General features: G+C 34.1%; 1 protein-coding gene across 1 annotated transcript in view; it reads right to left on the reverse strand.

Annotated features, from left to right (window-relative positions):
* LOC119078905 (cadherin-related tumor suppressor) overlaps nucleotides 1-25,569 on the reverse strand; it is a 194,804-nt gene that overhangs the window by 12,998 nt on the left and 156,237 nt on the right. Inside the window, exons 9-13 of the mRNA XM_037186634.1 lie at nucleotides 23,290-23,523; nucleotides 23,027-23,228; nucleotides 18,156-18,343; nucleotides 17,523-17,939; nucleotides 16,943-17,456 (exon numbers count right to left, since the gene is read on the reverse strand). Coding sequence (XP_037042529.1) covers nucleotides 16,943-17,456; nucleotides 17,523-17,939; nucleotides 18,156-18,343; nucleotides 23,027-23,228; nucleotides 23,290-23,523 — 1,555 coding nt within the window. The remainder of the gene's footprint in view (nucleotides 1-16,942; nucleotides 17,457-17,522; nucleotides 17,940-18,155; nucleotides 18,344-23,026; nucleotides 23,229-23,289; nucleotides 23,524-25,569) is intronic.

Consider the following 25,569-nt stretch of genomic DNA (forward strand, 5'->3'; position numbering starts at 1 on the left):
CGATATCGAGAATGGAATAATATTTTTGGAATTAGTCAGTTACAAAAGAATTTACATCGGAAAATAAGCTTTTACATACGGCAAGCACCCCTAGTGATCGAATCTGTTACTTCTTTTGATCTAGACATCTTTGAGGTAAAATCTATTACTTCACTAGGTTTAACATTCATTGCTATACTAATGGGGGTTTGAGCTTATTGTTTCTTTTTGCTGTCGGTTTCGATAACAGATGGCATCCGTTTTTAAGCACGGATCTAGAGCATCTAGAGCGGGTTATTTTCTTACTTTTTTATTGTTATTTCTCTGGATGTCCATAAAATCTGATGCTCAGAGAATCTGTGTTAATTAAAAATATCGCAAATAATCCAGTTAGTAACTTTCCTATCGGCTGTAGGTATTCAATTTTAAAATAGGCTGAAAAAGATATGTCTCTCGAACATTTTGTTATCAATGCAATAGCAATTTTCATATCATGTGCCTAAATAGTTTTGGTAATAACAATTGTCGAGGCGGAGCCGAGGTTGACAACACATCGTATTAGAAAAATTCCAATTTATTCGCAAGTTGGGAACATTTTGTTCGTTCTTATATCTCAATATTTTCAAAATGAACTGTGTCTCAAATCGGACTTCATTCGGAATAAGAACAATAGATGTCAACAGGGAAGTATACACTGGAAAATGGGTATTTGAATTGCGAGTTGGAGTGTAAAAAAAAAACATGAAGATTTTGTTGGACATCCTATATTTATGGTTCCAATGTAGGCATGTTGGATGATTTATTCGATTGATATTATATCGATTATTTAGAAAATTTGTCATCGATTGATGATATTCAGGCAGTGCTAGATTGGGGTAGACACTAAATTTTTCCAGCAAAATATTCAATTACAGTTTAGTTTGGACGCTCGATAAGTCATGTTCAATATGATCTTGAGCGAACACTCACACATCGTCCACAATTAGGAGCACTGGCATAAAGTGATAAATACTCACGACCTTCATTGAATGGATTCATTCAGTCTGTCTGTCGCAAAGAAAGTTTATGCTACACCATCCATTTACTCATATATTTCATTTTTATATTATTTCGATATCCCCCCAACTGAACGAAATCCCATAAACTATCCGAAATTGAAATACTTGCGTTGAGCAATAAGTTCCATAACTTAATTCGCTTTGTTGTAAAGTACTTGAATGTTTTTTTTCTTTTCCTTTTATTTCCATACAGCTCCTACAGCAAAATTGCCAACAATAAATCAGAAAACAATTAATTTATCTCTGTGCTGCTTATTTATTTTGTTATAAAATTGTTGCGATTTTTTTCTTATTCTTTTTTTGTGTGTAAAATATGCATAACTAAACCAGTGAATAATAAAATAACAAATAAATAATAATAAAATGACCTTTTCGTAACAAATATATCTACGTAACAAACTTTATGCTTTTCCACAGCATATAGTTCTCTTGATCCTTAGCGACTTTTATTGTAATCCGTTTAAACTCTCGATGCAATTTTTTTTTCATTCGAAAATATTTTATCTGCGAAACTAACTAAAGAAAAAAATTATTGTTGTATGTGCAGGCTATATGTGCAACCATTTCCCAAGTTTCATTTATGTTATCTATTTTCATAAATACGAAACTTTTATCTCCGCATGTTTCATTTTGAAATTATTTCTGTGTTTTTTCTTTCTTTCCTGGCTTTTGAGTCATACATTTTTGTACGTATATGTACGTATCATATGCATGTAAGCCAATCATACCGTGATACCATGCACATTAGAACATTATTGGAATGTTATAAAATTTATGATTTTTTTTCTCCTTCGTCTTCACTATGCGCAACACAGAAAAACCCATAAAATATTGACGGTGTTTTGCCTTTTTCCGAAAGACAAAGCCTACATGCACTCAACTCTAGAAAAAAAAAAACGGAAACCAAAAACTAGCTACAACGTACAACCCGTGTGGTTGATGCAGCTCAGTGTTTCGAACATTTTATTATTGCAGTGCGCGACATGATGGAGTACACCATTGAGGGGAATTTCTCTGTTTCAGCGAGAAAAATTGTTTTCGGAATGAGAAGTTTATATTGAGGGTCAGAGATGAATTGAACTTTTATACACTCTATTCGGGATAGGTTTGTTTTCAATTGTTTTTATAAAATGAAAATAGATTATCGACCGTTTATATATTTAATATTTTATTTGTTTATTGCAATTCCGTGGTTTTCGGATTTCTTTTCGCTTTTTTTTATTATTGGTAAAGCTGATAAAATAGTCGAGATAAAATATTTTTCGCTTAGGTTTTTACCTACCTATGTTACCACTGCGTTTGTAATAATTTATTTGTTTGCAATATTTCGTTTCCACCAGTCGAGAAGTGGAACGTATACCCATTGCTAATTCGAGTCGATATGCGATGATAAATTTAAAGTTTTCTAAAGTGGAAACGGCGAATTGTTGCTGATGCAATTGCAACTATTGTAAGACAAAAACATCGGAAAATCCCAATTCAAATAGACTTGAACAACGCAAGATAAATTGCGGTTTACATTTGAAAAAATATTATTGATTGTTGCGTGTCAGGCCACTTATGAATCAAAAATATTTCCTTTTGTTTACAGACCGGAGAATATGAAATTTATGTATAGCATGGACGATAAATAGTTCTTTGTTTACCGAGCGAAAACCTTCGCTTTTTTTGGAATTTCTCATTTTCTTCCATTGGTGAACACAACGTTTTAATGTGATTGATTAACCTTATTATCTCCACTCAAAAGGCCATCAGAAAATGATGTTGGTATTGACGCTTTGACTGATGACACCGCGGGGGATAAAATTGCTATTTTCTCTCATGTAATAAGGACAAGAGGGGAGAAAATGAACTCCTCCGAATTGTCATAAGAGAAAGCATCAACAAAGCCTAATTTTCTCATAGTCTAGTGAGTGAAGAAAGTACGGTTAATCACACCGCACGCACATATGAAAATAAATATTTCCAAAAATAAAATGATTGGAAAAATGGAAAGGTCAGTCATACCAAACATAAAATTTGATGAGGACGTTAGATTTGGACAACTAAATTGGACGATAAACAAAAATTACGTCAAATAAATAAATTGCTAATTATTTGCCTGCAGTGCATCGATCGACTTTGGTATTCCATGCATCCAATAAAAAAAAACAACGAAACAAAACCTATTACCATGTACATAAGAAGCAGATCGATCGCTCAAACCATTTTAATCACAAAAAAAATTAACTTAAAAAATAAGAAATTTGCTTACGAACGTTGTCGATGAAAAAAATCTAGCCTCAGGACAATGAATTTTTTTTTCTTTTCTGTTCATTTTGCGAAAATAAATCGATCGATAAAATGATAAGCATGCATCTTCTTTGTAATTTTATTAAGGCAAAAAAAAAACGAAAGAAAGGAAAACATTAACGAAATGAGAACACAAGATTGTGGCGTTTTTTTTTTTAAACGAGCAGACTTTCGATTCAATCAAATTGGGTATCAAAGAGCGTATTAGATTTTTGGAATGTTACAATTATACCACCTGTAACAGCCAGCAATGCTAAATTGTTACTTCGTTTGCTGGGATGTTATTTGTAAAGAGTAGCACAATGTCAATTGAGACGAAAGCAGAGCATTTAATCGTGACAACATTTTCGCGAATTTTCACAGAAAACGTATTCAGTAAAGCATTATCGCGATGATAAAAATAAGGAATGGCCTTTACCTACCCGTTGTCTTATGTAGCCAAATGTATTTCAAAACCAATGAAGTAATAGGTTTTGTATCAAACACTAGGCGATTTAAAAAAAAAATGGTAGCATATTATCGAGCAAGGAGGGGCTAACGTGGTTATTTGTCAAAAGTAAATCTTAAGCAGCTTAAGGATACAATGGACAGCCTTCGTGTAGAAGTTATACATCCATTTTGGCTTTTACTTGTTTTACTGACCTAAGCTGTAAAATATTTGTCTATTCCTCGTCATTATGCCACCCTGTAGCTCAAGAACAAAATTGTGCCGAAAAAATATTTTTGTCCTAGGCATAGCGACAACATCACATCGGTTAGACTAAAAGGACTAATATGAACTCAAGCTCTAGAACAGGATCACCTCAGATAGACTATTTTTGCTCTAATTCTCTCAATTTTTTTAAGAAAAAGAAGAAGCTTATTTATTATACAGAAATTTTCTTCCCGAAGCGATGACCATGGTTTTGACTCAAACATTTTCCAACAAGTAGTTAAGCAATGAAAGAAAAACAATTTGTTTTTGATACCACAAGGTGTGACTTCAATGTTAAAAAATATCAACCTGCACCACAAATTGCGATATTAGCAAAAGGTTTTCAGGGAGTTTCATTTCGTGATATTAAAACTAAAGCCCAGCCCATGTAAATTAGCCAAGAATTACAAATCTCTGTCTGTGTGTATAAGTAAACTGTAACTCATATTTTTGCGTTTATTTCTTTTCTTTTAATATAGTAAAACGATATAATTCTTCGATTATGTTTTCCTAACTTACATTGCAGTTAATTTCAATTTAATAACAGGTGTGCTCGGCCGATATAAGTCTATTATTATGTGAATTATAATACGAAAATATGCGTCATGATATTTTCCGTACGGAAGTTTTGCCTGTGATCATAGGTATGCACTGAACGGTTCAGAGATTTTAAAGATCGATAGATAAATAACGATAACGAAAAGTCAGATATTTTCGTGTAAAAGAAAACATTGTGAGCGGAGCATATTTTGGTTTGCAATTTCAATATTTATTCATTAAGTACTCGAGACTCGACAACAAATGAAATTTTAAAAAAATTAAGATTCTCCGTACATCAGGGCCTATTTTCTCAAAATTTCTTGAAAATGCTTTTTGAGAAATTCGTGGAAGTTTTCATGATATTTCGAGAAAATTCAAGAATAGTTATTTTCATAATGCAATGGTGAAAATAGTCATTTTCTTACCTCAGCTGAAACTTCAGATGTCTTTGTTGTGAAAAACGTTGTGTTGACCTCAAACTCATTTTCACTAGGTAAACAAATAATCTATTGTTTACCGATGGAAATAAATAGGAAATTCCAACAACGGCGAATTTTCACGGACAGAGCGAGGTGTGATTAACCACTTTTCTCCACGAAACAAAAACATCTATTATTTACACAATTTTTAAAAACAAATATGACAGTTCGGTGTAGAAAATTTATATTTTCTCGTCAAAACAAGAGGGAAAAATGGGAATTTTCTTCACAGAACTGTCATCAGACAAATGACAAAGCATCAACAAAACGTTATTTTCTCATGACAATTTGAGTGAAGAAAATAAGGTTAATCAAACCTCGCACCGCTCACATAAAAAAACATATTTTCTTTAGATTTAAAAAAAAAAATGTGCAGAAAATCAAGAAAATTCAATAAAAGAAATCATTTTCTCAACAATAAGCTCTGCCGCACTGCACAACATTGTGTATTACAAAATGTTTACATGGTACGGAAAGTTTGGTAACCTTTTACACATCGCTGTAAAATGTGTAGCAGAAAAAAAATTCAACTGGAAAATAAATTCGTTTGATTAAATGCGTTGTCAAGTGTTATCGCAAGTAAGAATCTCTCAAGAGATTTTAACCTTTCAAAAATCATCAATATTTACACAAGGAATTACACAATCCATTTGATGTTGAACTGACTGCTTCAAATTGAATTTAACAGCGCATGGAAATTAGCCAAAAATAAAAATTTTAAATGAAGAACAGCGAAGAGAGGAAAAAAAAAACATTCCAGACCAGCATTTTTTCCCACAACTATTTTATGCAGCCCATTGTTAGGAGGAGGATAAATAATCTTTACTTTGTTTTGCTACTAAATACCCATTGTTGTTAATAACACAAAACTGAATTAAGCACAAAATTAATTTTTTTCTCTTTTTCGTACAATTTTTCGTTCATGTTTCAGTTTCATTTTTATACACTTGATATTGGGTACGGTTTTGGTATATATATTATAATTCTAATGTATGCATTCTCCTCTGCCATATTATGCCGACATTTACGATGAAATACAAGCAAAATCACATAAAACGACTTTAAAAGTGAGCAAAAATCAAGCAAAGATAACAAAGAGGTGTGTCGACGGACGCCGCATCGGCCATATTAATGCTTCATGAAAACGTGACGTCACGAGATCCCTTAGGGTTTCTCTTTCTCTGTTCGGTTGTTCGGTATTTTTATATGAGTGCAGTATCCACAAAACGACAATGAAAAGTATAATACAGAATTTAAAAAGAACAACCACAACCGGCAACAACATTATAATGGACTTATGTCTTTTCCTTTTGCATCTTGATCATACATATACCTAATATCGTATATGAACGGAGCGCTGGGCCATTAAATAATAAGTTCGCTGTTCTACTTGATGCAATTTAATCTGGAAAATTTATGTTTAATCTAAAGAAGTTAGTGATTAAAAGACGGACTTAGAAAATAAATATTTTATGATGCCTGGTAGCCCTTTATTCCCTTCGTCGTTTCATATACCAAAATGTATATACATTTTGCCTAGCGCAGCGATATATATACAATGTTTTTATAGATAAAGTTGCGATTAAATTTCATAGCTCGTTACAAGCATATAAATTAAGTTTGAAAATAAAAATCAATTTGAAAGTCATACAAAGACAGCCCCATGTGCCGATGGGAGCAATTCATTGTATGCAAAGTATGTTCGTACTATTTTCAACTTTTATTGCTGCTGCTGCTTGGTGCTGCAACAATCAAACAATAAGCCCTTTGTTGGACGGATATGTAAAAGGTGAGTGACTGTATAACCAATGCAATGATAAGAGCCTTGTCGTACGGAAGCTGTAATAATTTAAAAAATGCCTAGGGAAAATCCATAACCGCCGTAGGAGGGGAAGGTGGGCTGGTCCACACAAAATTCAATTTCATATCAACCAAATTCCTCTAACATGATAAGATCAGGGGGATGACAACAACGGAGGCCCGTCGATCCATTGTCATGAAACACATAAAATAGGCCCTACTCTGAATCAAACCCACTACTGACGCAATCTACGAACTTAGAATAGAATTCTGTGTTTACTGCTTTGCGCACGTAAAAAATGCCACTTTCGTACCTAAGGTTTTGCTGCTGTTCCTCTCTCCGTTTCTCGTATTTTGTATGCTATTTCAAATGGCAAATGAGAGAAACCAAGAAGAACGGCTTAGACTCAAAAGTGGGATTATTTACGGGTGCAAAACAGTACTAAAAATGTATATGGGAAATGTCTACTAAACCGTTCAAATTTGGGTGCAAGCTGCCTTTCCTGTTTTTTCAGAACCTAGGTTTTAGTCACATTTTCCCTAATAGTGCCCGAATACATCGTTTGGTCTCTGTTATCTCTCTATTACTCCTAATCTCACTAGTACACTTCCATATTTGTTATTAACCTTTCAGAGGCGGCAAGCATATCAGTATTTTGCTATGGAATAAATCTTTTACTGCGTTGGATGTAACTGTTTTCCAGATGTTGATTTCAAATCTTTTACTTCAATTTTTTGAACATTTTTTTCCTGCGTAAGAACGCTCCACTCAGAGCTTATCATTTATTATCCCAGTCGATATCGATAACAGATGATAGCCGTCCGTAACAGGTTGAATGGAAAAATAATTCACAACATCCAGAGAAAATATTTTCTTATCTTTTGACTTATATTTTCTAATTTATAACGGAGGTTTATGTACAACCCACACTAATCTAATTTATTGACTGCGTCGTACTCAAAATGGGCTTTCGTTCAATTAGGTATTAAAATGTCCTATACGTCTGCATCACCATTTTTACTTCTAAATCACACCTCTTCTCGACGATTAAGATTTATGCGGTGCATACATATTTGCTCAGAACGAACGATATATCCCGTTTTTTTTCGGTCATTTAATCTGATGATATTAAAGATTCTGAGCACGTAACCGTGTGCATGTTTTAAAACGACACTGTGAGATAATAATTTTAATAAAGTCATCCTATTAATTAATAAAATCCAGTAAACTGTCGCAATTGGCCTCACTGAAATTGTAAAGGTTCTTTTTTTTCTTCGTCTTCTTCTTATTTTGTTGGAAACATAACGCAATCAGCATCATGCGATGGTCAAGATATATATTGTTTACAATCAGACTACCACGGCAACATTGCCACAATAAATTTTATTTTCTCACATTAAGCATTTTCACATATCATTCAGTTTCAGTTTGAATTTAATAAAAACGAAAAAAATAAATAAAAATTTTTGTTCTTCTGGTTCTTTAATTATGCACACTACCGGATTATAAATAAAACGAAAAATGAGCAAACAACGTTTCAACTATAAGAAAGACATACATTTCCTTACACGGTTCTCAGTTACTTTATATTTTTAAAAAGTTTTCAATTCAAACACAAAACTTTTTAAAGTATAAAATATACTCGAAACACAGACAATTTTGTGTGCAATGCAATTGCGCACATTTTATATTTATTTACTTATCGCTGCAGATTATTCTAATTTCTTGTGAGAGTCGCACAAACGATTTATCACAGAAAGCTATCGATATGCAACAAACACACATGGTTCGATTAATATGTACAGAGCTATGGAGAGTAGAGGAGAATACTTTATAAACCCATACGAAAATGTATATAAGTTCATTTTTATATCGAAGACCGTGTTTCGTATTATTATATTCCCATTCCCCTCGAATTACTTGGCAATTTTTCATTATTTTGTAATAAATCTATTTCACAAAAGAAAAACGAGAGATGTTGGTAAAATATTTTCCATTATAACGAAAGACGAACAACGATTTTATATGCTTTTTTGCTACTCCCTTTTATCAAAAAAATGATACGAGAAATTGCACTTTAAAAGGTCAAACCGATATCGATGGTAATTTATTGCATAAAATCGACGAAGTTTAAAGAAAAATGTTTTCATTCGATCGCTTTTAAAGTTTATCGGTTCAAACTATTAACAATTATGTTACATTTTGTTTGGTGGAAGATAAGCCCGATCCCTCCGGTTTTATATTCATTAAAAAAACAACAACCGACCAGCAACATCTGGAATTTCCTTGCAAAATACTTTTGAAATTAATTTAGTTTCACTGGGTGAACTTGAACTTATACAGTTTATGAGAACATACAATAATATGTGGTAAGATGTATAAATACTAGGAATAATATCAACACACCTATTAGGTAGCACAGACGGTGATTGCATGGAATGTCATACATAATTGAACAATGCATCATGCTCATTAGGTGCTGCATTTTTGGTCAGTAATAAGAAGAATTTAAGAACGAAAAAACCTAACACGCTTTTTAACTTTAGCCAAGAACTGAGTCAATCACTTCTAAATTCACCTACTCTAGCATTTATGGTTTATTGTTGTCGCAGTCTATAGTAGTGCAATCATCTTTTCAATTCAGAGATAAGAATTCGGAGGATTTTCAGCAATTCGATAATCTTTTAAGCCTACCATCGATACATTTTTCAAATCTGTTACTTCTTCTGCTCTTAATGTCTGCAAGAAGATATATACATAATCTACTACTTCAATATTGTTTCACTATAATATCAGCGTTAACCAGAGTTCAATCCTTATTTTTGTCGGTGTTGTCGCTTACAGATGAAACTACTGTATATGTGAGCTAACTCAACAAAGGCTAGGTTTGAAGTTTTGTTGTTTGTGCATGGAAATCAATGGCGTAAGCCGGAAAAACAAAACTGTACCATTTTCCCTGCAGAAAGTTTGTATTAAATCCAAAAATAGTTTGAATTTTTTTCGAATTTTTTTTCCGAATAAAATTAAATTTAGAATGCGAAAAAAAGCTCAACACTAAGGTCAAACGATCTTTTCAAAACCAAATATTATGAATTTTTTTTTGAAAAAAAAAAAAACTTCCTTCAGAGTACTCGTTGATGTCAATGTGTTGAGGACTGATATCCCTCAATAATATCGCCTCGTTGAGCGTCAATGCTTAGCCTTTGTTTAAGGTATATAATGTAGCCCTTTTTTCGTACGTAAGTCCTGAAATTCTTTTGTCCAAATCGGAAACAAATTTGTTACAGTGTGGTCCCCATGGTTCTAAGGTTTCAAATTATTTCAAATTCCGAATTATTCAGAACTTTTCCTGAGACTTTCTTTTCAATCATTGACGAACTTAAGGGTAAATGCTACATATCTAAAAAAATGCAAACATTCACCCGTCTAATTCTAACACAAATTCTGACTATGGGCTTGTTGAAAGAAAATCACTAGGTCACAGTACCGTTGAACCCAAGACATACCTCAATTAAGCCACTGTTCATTATTAGTTATTTTAAATTATGAACATTTCCTAACCGTATTCCAGAACCATTTTTCGCTATAACATCTTGCGATCAACATTGTTTCAGCCGGGCAATGTGTGTGTGTGTGACTTTTTTCGTCTTCTTCTCTTTAATGATCATCTGATTATTATTAACGTTTCATTGAAATCACCCACTTACACAGAAAATCGACAAAAAAAAACAGTTTTAAATGAAACTTCTTTAGCCGCAATATCATTGAATATATAAATTTAATCACGCACATTGTCCAGGTATTCTCGCACGATTTTTCGATACATTGTATCGATTTATGTGCAATCCCTATCGCGGTAGTAGGCCAAATTTGAACGAAATGATAAAAAGAGAGTTTAACATTTAATAAGCATAATCTTGAAACATGACCAATGTATCCGAGGCAACATTGTCTTTTGTACAATTTTTCTGCCAGTGAGAGGTAACAAAAGAAGCAGGAAAAAAAGCTGCCGGGTATCCAATGCTATGACTTGAATTTTATTTGGAAATACCATTCGGTTCGGTGGGTTTTTTTCCTACTTCTGTTTTTGTGTTCTATGCCACAGAACACATAGCGAATAACAAAAGAGATTTTTATTCGTTTAGTTGCATAGATATGAACAGAAGATCGATACCTGACTTGTTATATTATGTTACATATGTGCTGCACCATATAGCTGAATATACGTACTATATAAATACCTCTGTGTGCTCGGTGTTCCCTAGTTGAACATAGTTGAAGAAATATTTTCTACTTTTATCATCTTGTTTTACAATATCGAAAACAAACAACCAGTTTATTACAATTCAACTAGAGGTTACATAAAAAAAAACAGGAAAAAAAACATTCTTTCTTCTTATACAAAGTTCTCATGTTCATATTTCCTTCATTTTATAAAGAACTTAACAACATATAACATTGCACAAGAGCATAACGAACCAGCTCATATGGTACACATAGATTTTACGTAGGAAACAATATAATAATGAGAAAGATACACCAAAACATCCACGGAATAATATAATATAACCGAGAAGAGTAAAGAGATGATTGTGAATGTTGGAAGTTTTTCGTTTCGTTCAAAATGGTGCAATGGTGCTACATATAATTTACCAATGCAATGTAAGAAGAAAAAGTTTAATTTACCATATCAACGAATACGGGTTGTCGGACAGGCGTGTAGGTTTACTCTACGCCGTTGATAATCGGAAAGAATTGAACAAAAATTAATTTGCCCAGTAAGATTCGTTTTATTTCTGATGTGATGTGCAGTGTGTAAATAGAATTTTATTCGAAAACAAAAAAGTTTTCATCTTATTGCTGTTGGTCTCGTATATTTTGACGTTAAGCCTCCGTCTTTTATACCAATGCCTTGTCTCTGTCAATATGTTACACCAGACCGCGCAATTTTAAGCGATTATTTACGTACAAACATTAGAACTTTGTTTTAAAAAAAATTATCTCTGGCGGAAGTGTGTAATCGGATTTAAATGAAGCGTGATATTGCGCACACTGCATTTGTGCCGTGTGTCAAACAATTTTTTTGTTACACAGCGTTATGCATTTGGAAATGAGTGGAGAACACAGATCGTAGAGCTACGGAACGTGGATGCAGAAAATGATTGACGATAATTTCATAATTGGGTTGTTAGATTTTGAATAGAAAAAATTGCATTGAAGACGAAATTCTACGAAAAGCTTGAAAATGATCTGAGCAATTTACTTTTTTGCCTGATAATGAACAGAATTATTAAAGAGAAACAATGTTGCATAACTCGGAAACTATAGGCTGTGAAGAAGAAGAAGAAGAACTGTAGGAAGTAAACTAGGAACTTTAGTAAAGGTAGACAGGCCCGGACTAGCCATGCCATACTGTGAGCTTGGGCGATTCCAGAATGACTTTTTAGATTTTTGAGATGCAATTGAGGAATGTTTTTGAACCAGTCCGGCACTGAAGGTAGGCAATGATGAAGCGGAAGAAGCTTAGTAATCTAGGCGAAGATGGATAAAAAAAACTTAGATAATGGATCCAAAGATCCTTAGAAAGATCTCAATGATAGAATAGGAGACACTATCCAGTCGGTGAGCAGGGCAGGTAATCATGGAAAATCCTTTTGCACTCAAAACATAATCCTTTGTTCAGAAAATTCTGAAATTCTTCCAAAAATCTCAAAAAATCCTTGAACGTTAAAGAAAATTAACAAAAAATCCTGGAAAATAAGAGAAAATCCCACAAAATTCTTTGGTGATCTATTTTCGTAAATCATTTTCCAATCAAAAATATACGTTTTTCTGCCCTCAAATTCATTTTGTAAATAAAGTCAATCAAAGCTGTAATTGAAGTCGTTGAATAAAATGCTAAAATGCTAACGACCATCGAAAAAATCGGTCAATTATCATTCCTGTTAAAGGATTTATGTCACATGGATAAAACCTATCAACAACTCGAGATTATTAAGAGCTAAAAACCTTCAATTTCTAAATGTCGAGACGGACTAATAACCAATTTATTAAAATTGATTGATTGATTTATCGCCCTTGAATCTGGGAGTAATGAATATTGTTAAACTCTAAGTAGAATTGCATGTCTTCGTGTCTGCTCACAAACAGGTTGATATTATAAATGGAAATTATTAAGCGGAAGCTTACAGATGATTTCACTAGGTTCGCATTTTGTAAATATTGGCTCGTCATATGCGTCCAAATTCTTTGCGACGACAAGATAATTGAAAAAAGCTCTTTTACGAATAAAAACTCTTTTTTTTCCTGCCGTCACATTGTGCATTGCATGTTTATTTTATAATATTGTGTAGATTATACAATTGGATTGACATGACCGTAGTACTCGATAATTATAGTTCACAGTAGGAGGGTCTAAAAAGATTTGATATGAAAGTGGGCATATAAACGAGAGAGAGATAGATACGGACACACCATTAGAATAAGAATTTTATCCTCATTTTATTATTATTTTTCTTGATAAAATGGAAAAATAAAGAAAAATAAAATGGGAAACAAGTCAGAGTCAGAATAATAAGATTTCTTCTAGAAAAGTAAAGAACGAACTAAAAAAAAATCGGAGAAGAAACTATGACGATAAAAAACGAGCAACATTTACTAGAAGACAATTTACTTATTTATTTATTGTGAATTATGGACACACACAAAGCGTTTTTAAAATGTTTTTATCGGAAATTAAAAGTCACGACATCACAAAGTTTAGTGAACAAAAATTATATAAAATGATATAGCAGAAATTCAGAGTTTTTTTTTCTTCGTCTTTTTCTTTCTTACTTCTTTTATTTTCATTTTTTGTATATTTTCTCATTTCATTCTTTGGTTTGGGATCTCGTATATTTTTATTAAATACTTTGTGTGGAGTGTGTTCAGTTTTGAAAATAAAATTAAAAAAAAAAAAATTGTTGAAGAGGAAAATGACCATCAAATTGTAGTACACATCGTTGAATTGAAAAAAAATACAATAAATTTCTGTACAATAACAGAAAAAAAAAATTATGAGCAGATGATAAAGGTTCATTAAGAATATTTTTGAGATAAATTTTAAAATATTTTCTCTAGCTGTTCGATTCGTCTTTCATATTAAAGTCTTTTTTTTGTTCGGTAATACGACTTGTACAGAGTTCATTGTTAATTGTACACAGGCATATGCTTCACGTCTTTCGTTGAAAGACGTGAAGATCACTTGATGAAGCGCGGCTGACGTTCATGACCATGGAAGAATCGGAGAATGTTCACAAAAATAAATAATTTTTCTTTTTAAATTTATTATACAAAGTTGCAACCTGCAATTGGTCAAGTCATTATGATACAAAGTTGCAGCCTAAAACTATCGGGTCGAGACAACCTGAACCCTGAACAATTCAGGTCAGGTCGGGTCAACCTGAAACATTCAGGTCTACATTGAAAATTTTGGATCATCAGGTGGTTTCAGGACAACCTGAACCATTATCTGGAAATACAGTTGCAGCGAACTATATGACGGTAAAGCTAGCGGTTAAGTTATCCCAAAAGTTTTCTCAAAAATTGTACAAAGCACTAACTTCGGACGATCACGCTAACTTATTTTGTGGCGCTAAATTAATTTTAATAAAAATTCCCTTTCGAGATATCTTCGGTTGTTTGAAATTTTGAGAAATATTTTGGATTATAGGATTCGTACGGACTTTTGAGAAAATTTGGGATATCTATGGATATCTATTTGGAAAGATTTTGAATTTTGGGATACCTATGTCTTAACTTCAAGACAATGACCACCAAAAACTTGAAAGAAATCGGAGAATTTCAATGAATGGAAAACTCATAAAAAAACACTGTCAAGAGAGGACATAATCTCATAATCTCTAAGTTTGAGTAATAATTTTGTCATTATCGGTGAATTCTCTGAGTCATTTCTACTGCAAAACGCAAATTGGATCAACATTGATGACAGATGTCATTAGCATCGTTATTGCGCGCGTGCGTTCAATCAGCAATTATTATACTTCTCAACTCATTTATTTCGCAATCATCCATTAAAAAACCATTTACCACCGACCCACTTATTGATAACATCTGATCCATTCAAAACGGTAACTCTGTAATTATGTCTACCACTAGTGATCACTGAATTTGGGAACCAGTTACCAATTTTTTCTCCGACAGGTGCAACAATGAAAACTCTAACGAAAATTGTTTGGTTCTTGATTTTCGTAAAGATCGTTATGAATTCGGAATATGACCACTTACGTCCGCATTCAGTAAGATACTAATTTTTGAAATCGCCATCTCTGGAACTTTACAACTTTGATAACAAATTTTCATTTTCAGAGGAACAAAGTTATTTTCGAAAAATTGATCTGTAAATACCACCCGGGAAGTAAAATTGCCAAGAACTACAGATGCATGGCGAAATACATTGATCGCAACCACCTGAAAATTGATCTATGGGGAAACTTAAGTGAACCGATTAACGCGTTCAAATTTCGGTTCAGATTTTTTTACAAATACAACTTGTATCAGCGAGCCGGCGGAGATTTGGTAGTGGATGTTTGTGATGTACTTTCGAAAAAAGAACACGTGCCCGTGGTGAAATGGCTTGTCGAAAAATTCTCCGAGCTAACAAATGTGAATCATAGGTGTCCGTACGAGGGTTATCTATATGCCAGAGCCGATAACATATCGATGAACGAGTTTGATTATCCACAAATTTTGCCCGGAGGTCGATATCGCGTTGACGCATCCCTGTCCGAAGACAACGACAGAATTTTATTCAACTCATCCCTTTATTTCGCCATTTCTGATCATAGACTTGACGTCAGACAAAGTGTGCTCTAATTAACTCGGTCTTTCGAATCGATATGACTATTCTGGATACACTGTGTATATTGCAATACCCTGAGTGATCTTAAGACCCCTGTTCCTTGACTGAGATAATGATACACTGTCATTTTGCTCAACCAGAATCCGTCAAGTCAAAATGCAACTATTTTTCAGTTGTCCGCTTATTAAAATGGTACTCGATAATCGCGATATATTCAGTATGCCCAGAACAATTGAAATGAAATGAAAGGAAGATCCTTAATTAATATATTTTATCATTTGGTTGAAGGGATATTTCGAATAAAAAGTGAAAAAAAAATCTTGAATTCTTCATGATTCACCCAACCCGTTTTTCATCTCACCACACCGCTCCGACTAGATAGACAGAACCATCCCTTCCCGGAATCATAACAATAACTTCCCGATGGTAAATTTGGCGCTGTTCGGTAGGAACGTCAGGAATTATCGTACCTGTATTAAAACAGAATCAAGGGAAATAAGTATTTGAAAGTCGGTTTGGGTCTCGGATTAGGTCTCTTGGAGTGAGCTTAGGCCGACTTACTCTACCATTAAATTTTGTAGTAACGTCAAGCTTTGCACATACCTATGTGAACATGATTTTCATACACATAACCCAAGTGGTGAGGCTTTTGATTCTTCTATAGATACGAAATCCGTATTATAAAGCCCAATGTGGTTGAACTTGAACTCTCAATTATGATTCACTAGAATCGTGCGTGTGTGATGAATTTTGTGTTGATGGCCTTTTAAGAAATTGTTAAATATTTGCTAAGACACCTATTATCGTGGCACAGTCACCTGTGGCACACGAGATTGATGGGTACCCAAAAAGTCCGGGTTCGGTTCTCGTGGAAAAAGGTTGATTGAATAGGGATTTGGGTAGAGTGCGGATGCCACGTCAGTTGGGTGTTGCAATCACCATTAGATTTAAGCGCTACGTAGGACTGGACCTACAAGTAAGGTACTATGTACTCACAAAACATTCCGGGACAACGACTCCAAAAATGAGCGATGAGCGAGTAGAGGCTCTTATATAGTAAATTGTATGTCAAAACTAATGAAGTAATAGATTCTATCAATTATGCCGTGATACTCAAGTCGTTTATAAAAATTAAATTAATGGTGAGTAACAAAACAAATCGTATGAACATAAAGACATCAATGAAACTCAATCAAATGAAAGGAAATTTTCTACAAAAAAGCACATTTTTCAACTCACCCGTATCCATTGCGACCAAAGTCAGTGAATATTCCGCCTGCAATTCTCGGTCCAGCGCTCTCAGTAAAAATATTTCACCACTCGACGCATTAATTCGAAACAGGTCAGCATCACCCTCCTTCAAAAAATATCTCACTTGTGAATTAAACGGCGGCGTATCCGCATCATAAGCTTTCACTTTAATCACATAGCCACCGTTCGGTGGTATCACATTTTCCATCACATAGGCCAAGTACGGCGAATCGAGAAACGTTGGCGGATTGTCATTTATATCACTAATCGATATCGTTAGTTCGGCGGTATCGAAACGCATTTCACCGTTACCGATATCACCGGCACAATCTTCGGCCCGAACCGTTAGCACATACCGAGATTTTCGTTCGTAATTCAGATTTTTAGCTACGCGCACTATACCCGAATCTTCGCTGATGCTAAAGTCGCGGTTCTCATCTCCAAGTGAAATTGAAAATCTCACACGTCCATTGGCTCCTTCGTCAATATCAGTGGCAGACACCTGGTAAAACACATTGATGTTATAGGTCATTTTCACCCGTTGCATAAAATCAAAATTATTTTTTACCTGAAGTACCATTGCTCCGATGCTAGCGTTTTCCGCTACAGACGCACTGTACTGTTTCGGATCAAACACCGGGCTGTTATCGTTTTCGTCCAGTATGTTAACGATGATCTGTTGCTGCGTAGATCTTGGTGGTTCACCGCGATCCCTTGCTATCACAGTTAACGGATAAGAAGACTGCAGTTCTCGATCCAATCGGCCAGATACTCGAAGCAATCCATCGGTGGGACCCAAGGTAAACGGAACGTTCGGCTCTACAACCAATGCGTATTCGATGTAGCCGTTGCGACCCTCATCATAGTCGACAGCTTTAACAGCTAGGACGACTGTATTCAATGGAATGTTTTCCATTACACTAGTCTCGTTGGATGTGATGAATTCCGGCGATAGGTCATTGACATCTTTCAGGGTGATTGTAACCTGATTGATTTATGTGGTTATTCGATTTTTCTTTTTCAGTGTGACGAAGTGGATATGGATGAAATTTAAAACAAAAAACAAAAAAACTTTTATTGTAGAACTAGGTCACCAACCGAGCTTACAATAAAAAAGGTTTCCACAATCATGGATTGATTGTGTTCAAAACTGACCACATATTTCCGAGCAAAAAGTGAAACAGAAAAAAAAATTGATTACCTGAACTGTTGAAGATAACCGTTTTTCTGGTTGTCTGGCACAATCTTTTGCGGTTACAACTAAATTGTATGTGCTGATTGTTTCACGATCCAGTTCACGTTTGGTTAGAATCGTACCATTTTGTGCCATTTGGAAATCACCATTATCGTCTCCCGCTGTTATAGCATACTCAATACGACCGTTATCGCCTGCAAAAATTCATAATTAAAAATGTTTTAGTTTAACACACAAAGATTTTTGTAATTCGTTCTTTTCTTAAACATTAGAAATTGTTTTCTTTTAAGGTCAACAATTAGTCACGGTTAGTTAGACATGATAATCAATCAAATAAATACACTGAGAACATGGAACACCATCGTGTCGAGCATGTTTTTAATGTTATGCATACATACAGTGTATTGAATGAACAATGATCGTGGATCAACGAAATTTGATTCGAATTAGTTTTGTTCGGTCGGAATTAATGAGAAATTTACCCAATCATCACAGGCAATTAATTCGCAAATTTCTTTTGTGGACGGTTTGCCAGAGCACAGATGCTAAATCAGTTATTCTCGGAGATAAAAATAAATTGTTTTCGACATAGAAATCGCGAATTTCACCGAAAAAAAAACTATTGGCAACCAACGTTTAAGTCATCAACATGTATGCATTGTCTTCGAGGTTTGTGCGGTTTTCACTGGTATTACGCATTGTCTATTTCAAAAAAGTTTCTATTCAAATTTCTAGGAATTCCATTGTTCAGTTTGACCGCATAATTTGAGGTGGAGACATCAATTTTTAGTGTCGAATACTCCGATTGAAGATTGACTGTAATTGTGCGATGAAATGCCAATCAAAAAGGTTTTGTGACTGTTGGCGGCAGAGAGACAAATAAACTTAACTCGGAATTATTCTGCATTCACAATTCGTGTTATCTGTTATCGCGCATTCGCAATTCGTGTCATCTGTTATCGCCAAGAGCGACAAACATAAGCAATGAGTTCTGGCTAGAACAGGCTTATACGGTAATATTTATGTTGAAACTAATGAAGTAGAAGATTTTGTATGAAACGGTTTAAACAAAGGATGTAACAGATTTAATGATTATTTCACGACTGGTTCGCTCTTTATGAAGGGTTATATGAAACGAACCTAATAAAGTTCTCCAAATAGTGAAAGTAAGTTAAGTATGTACAAGCAAAGTGTGCAAGGTTTATTGTTACCGAATGGGATTCTATAATAACTTGATTGTTTTTCATGTTGAACCAGGGCGTAAAAGTTGCTGAAAATTCTTAAAATACTTGAAAAATAAGAATTCTTGAAAGTGCTCGAAACTCTAAAATTCAAGAATTTTCGATAATTTCAAGAAGAGAAAATAAATTCTTGGAATACTGAATCAAAAATTCACGAAATTCATGAAAATTCTCGAAAATAAATTCCTAAAAATTGGCCTTGTGTTGAACTGTAAATAATCAGGGCGATGATTCTCGTGAATTTAAGAATTCGTTACTTGACCGTTGTCACCTTAAAACAAAGGTTACGAATCGTATGGACCACTCTCAGCATTTATCACCTTAATACCACGTAACGAATTCTTAAATTAACGAGAATCGGCGCCCAGAGCCCTACATCCAGTCTAATTTTGTCTAAATGCTCTCCTTGAACAGATAAGGAAAACATTCCTTATACAAAATGTACAAACTGTGTTGACAAATGAACGATGCTTACATTACACTCTCCTACAATCATAACAAAAAGTTTGAATGAGACGAAAAATGATGATGAATAACATTGACTGGATACTTGTTACGAAATCCACCTTTCGCTACAATTTTTTTTTCTTAGACCGATTACCGATTCGATTAAACGACCAGATACAATTTGTTATCAGAACCGACCTGTGGCAAAGGAATCCTATACTGGGTGAATTTATATATCGTACAGTCATCGAGTATTCAATACATTATGAACTCTAGTTACATCTTGAAAACGTTTCGTAACGTGGTACGCTGTTGCGGACATTCCGTTTTATAATTGAACCATGTGAGGTGAGATTCAACCAGCAAGACAACGTTAAATTGAGATAACAAAAACTTTTTCTTCTTTTCGAGAAATGTTGAAAAAATCGATAAAATTTTATTTCGAAAAATTAATTAAGTCACTTCGCTGGCTGGTATACAGTACGTTATAAATATATAACCTGAAAACAGGATCGCTCTTTGAATGTTAATTAAAGCATAAATTTGGTTTTTATTTAATTGTTTCGACGATGGTCAAGAATAGAATTTTGATGCGACGAAAATAATTTATTTTCAAACGGAACAAAAAACGTAGTGTCCAGTCCAGCCATGCATTTTATGTGTATTAAAACAATTTAATTTATTGCATTACTACTACCACTCATTCACAGTATGTAGCCCAAAAGTTTCTGTTTTTATTTTAAATAATTGTTCACGATTCAACACAGGATTGTCGACTATTTAATTCAATCGATCCACATTCCCCTTTATACGCAGCACAATTTACTCGGCCAAAGAAACACTAAAGTGAATGGACATGTATGTTGTAATGTCTCCCATTCTCCCATACAAAAATTGATGTGATCAGTGTCCACAAATATTAATAAGAAAGAGTTTGCGGTTATGTTAACCTTTCACGTACTCAATACCACGAATATAATTACCAAATATTTGATCGAAACATTTAAAAAATCTAGTACTTCATTAGCTTAGCCATGCATTTTGTCATATAAAATCGCACAAAACGACTAACCATCGTCTGACATGAATGCTGTAACTGGACTTACATATATAAATATATGACGTATGGAACGCAATAATATATGCACAAATCTACGAAATCCCGATGGCGACCTCTATTTGTGAGAGTCATTTTTCTACGCTGTGCTTTCTCGAGGCAGTCTATTCAATTGTTTTAATGTTTCATCCATTTTGGTGTGACGGGAGGAAGAAAAACGTCTGAAAAACGTCGATATTAGCATGGCATACTTTTTGAAAGACCCATAAGTTCTATTCAGATACAGAATGGATAGAATATCAGAAACTCAGATTTCATCTGTTAGCAACGGTTACGAGAAACTCAACAATTAACTCTGACTTATACGTTCGTATATTGCAAAATGTGTGTAATAACGAATGAAGTAAAAGATTTTATATTGATTTAACTTATTGCATCGAATGAAGTAATAGATTCAATTGTCAAAACAAGAAAATGATTAAAGTTTAGTTCGCAAAAAATTCTTTCGGTATAATAATCCCATTATTTTATGTTTCTAACTCAGACTCCGAGTCTCGGAGTGACCCGATCAGAAAATTTGCTGCAACTTGCTCTTGGTTCAAGCATTTAACCCCTTCCGTTTGCAAAATATTCAAACTCCCAATTACTTTCGTGCCTAACACTGAAAAAAAGCTTTGAACTGAGTGACATAATTTATTAAAAACTTTAACTGCACTGCATCATCCTCATTTAAATTAAACATGGTTCTGCTGCAGATAAAATCACTGAGAGCGGAACTGCACTACACTGCAATTGCAAGCATAAATCCAATAGGTATTCTACCTTTTTTGTACAATTTCATCGTCATGTAATTGCAACGAAAAATTCTAATTACAAAAATATGAAATGTGCAATAAACCAAAATGCAAATGAAATGCACGAACAAGACAAACATTTGTTTGTAACATATAAATTTGACTTTGTATTTTTGACCTCAAAAGTAATCAATCACTGTGTTGTCTCGTCGTCTTTAACTTGAGAGTGTACGTTGACGAACATTTTGTAAAATATTTTTTTTCTTTCCTCTTGTTGGTTCTGTTCGTTTTTTTTTCCTTCGTTTCTATCTACCATTCCATGCGACTCTCTGTGTATAATTCCATTTATATATATTGAAAATGAATAGGGACTAGATAGATGGATGGATGGATGGACGGACGGACGGATGGATGGGATATTATTATATGGAAAAATAGCAATAATAATGCAATGAAAAATAACAAAATAAGTTTTGAAAACGACATCTCTTAATTCTATAATAAGAATGAACTGTTATTTGTACGAGAAATTGTACATTGTGAAGGTGCAGCGCGTTTCAACAGTGGTGTAGGTTATGGTTAATAAAATGAAAATAATTCAAGCAAACTGGTACGGTATAGGAATTTATTTGAGGAATTATAAATAGGCTCATAAACGGTATAATTAAAAAAAAAACGAACCGAACGAACGAGCCAGCCAACAAATTTATGGAACTTCATTCTTGGCTTAATGGTTTGCTAATGCGTTTTCCTAATTGCAACTTTGTGCAGAAATAGCCAGGCAATAAAAGTCCTCAGCCATATAAAAAAAACTGAACGAAAATATTGAACTTTTCATTATTGCAGAAATGATTGGAGGCAGATCCAACATTTGATATGACAATGTCTCAGAAGTTTTATGGATCGGCAGTGAAAATACGGGTTTTGGTTGGTAATTTAACGTAATGGCGAGTCTTTGGAGAGTCATCCGATCAGGACTGTTGATGACAGTTTCGTTTATTGTTTTGATAAATTAATTAGATGGACAACAAAGCTGTACCTTTTGCAGTCGACTACGCCATCTGTTTTCGACAACGATGAGAAAGGTAATCGATTATTTCTGGTAAGCATTCTATTATATAGCAAAACGTATGCTTCAACGAATGAAGTAACAGATTTTGTCACTATCTTATACGTTAAACATGTGAAGTAATAGATTCGACACAGTATGTTTGTGGGCTGTAGAATTGTCAAAACTTTAAGTTTATTATTTACGCGACCAAAGTATGATTTTCGTTCGGAAAATAATTTAAATTTTAGGCAGTAGTAACTTTGAAGACTAAAATGGTTTCCACTTACCGGAATCAATATCGGTGGCGCTAACAGTCACAACTTCCGTACCAATCGGTATATTCTCGAACACTTCATTTGAATAGCTCATCGGATCAAAAATCGCCGCATTGTCATTTAAATCCAAGACGTTGCAGTACACTGTTAGAGTTGTTGACAGACTTGGATGACCGTTGTCTTGCGCTTGTACTACGAGAATATAATGTTGAACCTGAAAGAAGCGATACATGAATTATTCTGTCCAGTAAATTCTCCACTCAAACATCCATTACCTCCTCGTAATCTAATCGCGCTGTCAGCGTGAAAACACCAGTTTGTGGATTCAACGAAAACACATCGTTTGCCCAATCGGATATTACTGTGTATGAGATCATGGCATTGGATCCCAGATCTGAGTCCATGGCTGATATGACACCGACTTGGTATCCGCGTTCGGCATTTTCCGGAATGTCAAACGAATAGGCGGGCTCGTTAAATATTGGTGGATTGTCGTTTGTATCGGTGACCTGGTGAGAGGGAATTGTGTTTTGATTTCATTTTGTCTTTCATTTAAATTTATCGATAATAACGAAAGTATAACATGGCGACGACACTCTTCAACCCACACATGTTTCTCATCACTCTCTCATCGAAATACTGATTTGGATTCATAAAATTTCTTTATTATGAAAAAAGGTTCAATTCCATCTCTAAAACTCAATAAATATTATTCCAATGTCCGCGCATTAATAACTGATTGTCGGCATCGGCAAAATTTTCCGAAAAGAAATTCCTCAAATAATATTATCGAAAAGGTTTGATGGAATGGCATTTTAGATTACCAAGAAAAAATTCTGTTCTTCAGACTTGTACAAACAAACACAAATGATAAGTTAAAAGGAATACACACACGTTCGGAGTATATAAGCGTAAGTTTTCCGCTAAATGTTATGTCGTCGCAGTCAGAGAAAATTTTCGATTTTTTTACTCCCAAACGTCCCGAACGTTTTGAAGGCACGAATATTTTTATCGTCGTCTACAAACATTTGATGGAGATAAGAATCTATACTGCACATATACCGGATATATCACAAGAGCCGACTTGCATACACATTGAATGGTTTTAGTGTAACTTGTTTGATAAATTTGAACTTACGAAATGCAGTGAGTGACGGACATGAAGAAACCGAATATTTATCCCTGTATTTATGATTATTTGTTGTACATATGTTACTGTTTTGCATACGTAAATACTGCCACTTTCGTTTCTAAGCTAATCTTGTTATTCTATGTCACTCTGGTTTCTCTCACTCGATGTTATTTCAAATGTAAAATGAGATAAATCCGAAGGTACATTTACTGGATGTACCATTCGGAACAATGTCACCTGTTGTCGACTCCTTCAGCGAAAATAAGCGATTCAATTTGGCTAATGTTCCCTTTATATCATAGTGCAGGTTTAAATAAGCGAAGTAGTAGACTTTGTATATATTCAAACCGTTTCAATCAAAATAAGTAACAGATTCGATAATTGTGGTCTTTAAACTGCTACAATTTGATCTGACGTTCCAAAACATGATAATTGCTTCTTTTACAATTGTACTCCATGTGATAGTTATCTTTTGTGCTTAGATCACGGATAGACTTGTTGAATTTTACCAAATATTTGTAAATATTGAAATATTTTTTGTTTATATTCAGGATATTAAATAGTTACGCGGGAGAGCGGGTGGTACTGGTAAAACAGTATAAAGACGTAAAAGCGGTATCATTTGTATGAGCTGACAGCTTAAGCGAAAGGAGACACAAATTTTAAAGTCACCGGCTGTACTAAATGACAAAAAGAATCACAAAATATCCAAAATAGATTGGTGGGGATTCATATTCAACTAACCTATAGTCTACACTTCAAACTGATCGAAAGATTGTTTGTTAAAATAAATAATGAACGGTATAACCAGTGTTAAATGGTCACCAAAAATACTTTCCAAATCAAACCATCAATTTTCTGACAAAAAAAATGTCAACACGATCGAAATCTTGTGAGTTAGATTGATCGTCGTAAAACGTTTTCTACCAAATGCCGGTGAGAATGCATCGATGACGATGAATACGATGAAAGAGGAAAAAAATAAAAATTCTTATCTCTTTTTAAAGACGCTCTACCTACCACTGGTCTTTGAGTTAAAAATATATGTTTCATGCTTCAGGGACGAAAATGAGGTAAATTTTGGATTTTTTCCTCGAGTTTGCGTGAAAAATTACGTAACGTACCTGTCTTGGACCATTGATTTTAGACACTTTACCTTGTAAAATTGCCTAGAAATCAATCGTCCAAGACAGGTACGTAAATAACTATTTCATATGTGCGAGGTGCGATTAGCCTTATTTTCTCCACTAAAAGGCCATAAAGAAAATGAAGGTTTATTCATGCTTTGCCTGAGACAGTTCATGAGAGGAAATGTTTATTTACTCCGCTCTTGTTTTGACAAGGGAGAAAGTACAAATTTTATACCCCAAACTGTCACACTTTTTCTTAAATTTTTTGTAAAAATTTGAGTTTTTGTTTATTG

This window comes from Bradysia coprophila, unplaced genomic scaffold (assembly GCF_014529535.1).
Source record: "Bradysia coprophila strain Holo2 unplaced genomic scaffold, BU_Bcop_v1 contig_297, whole genome shotgun sequence".
NCBI lineage: Eukaryota > Metazoa > Arthropoda > Insecta > Diptera > Sciaridae > Bradysia > Bradysia coprophila.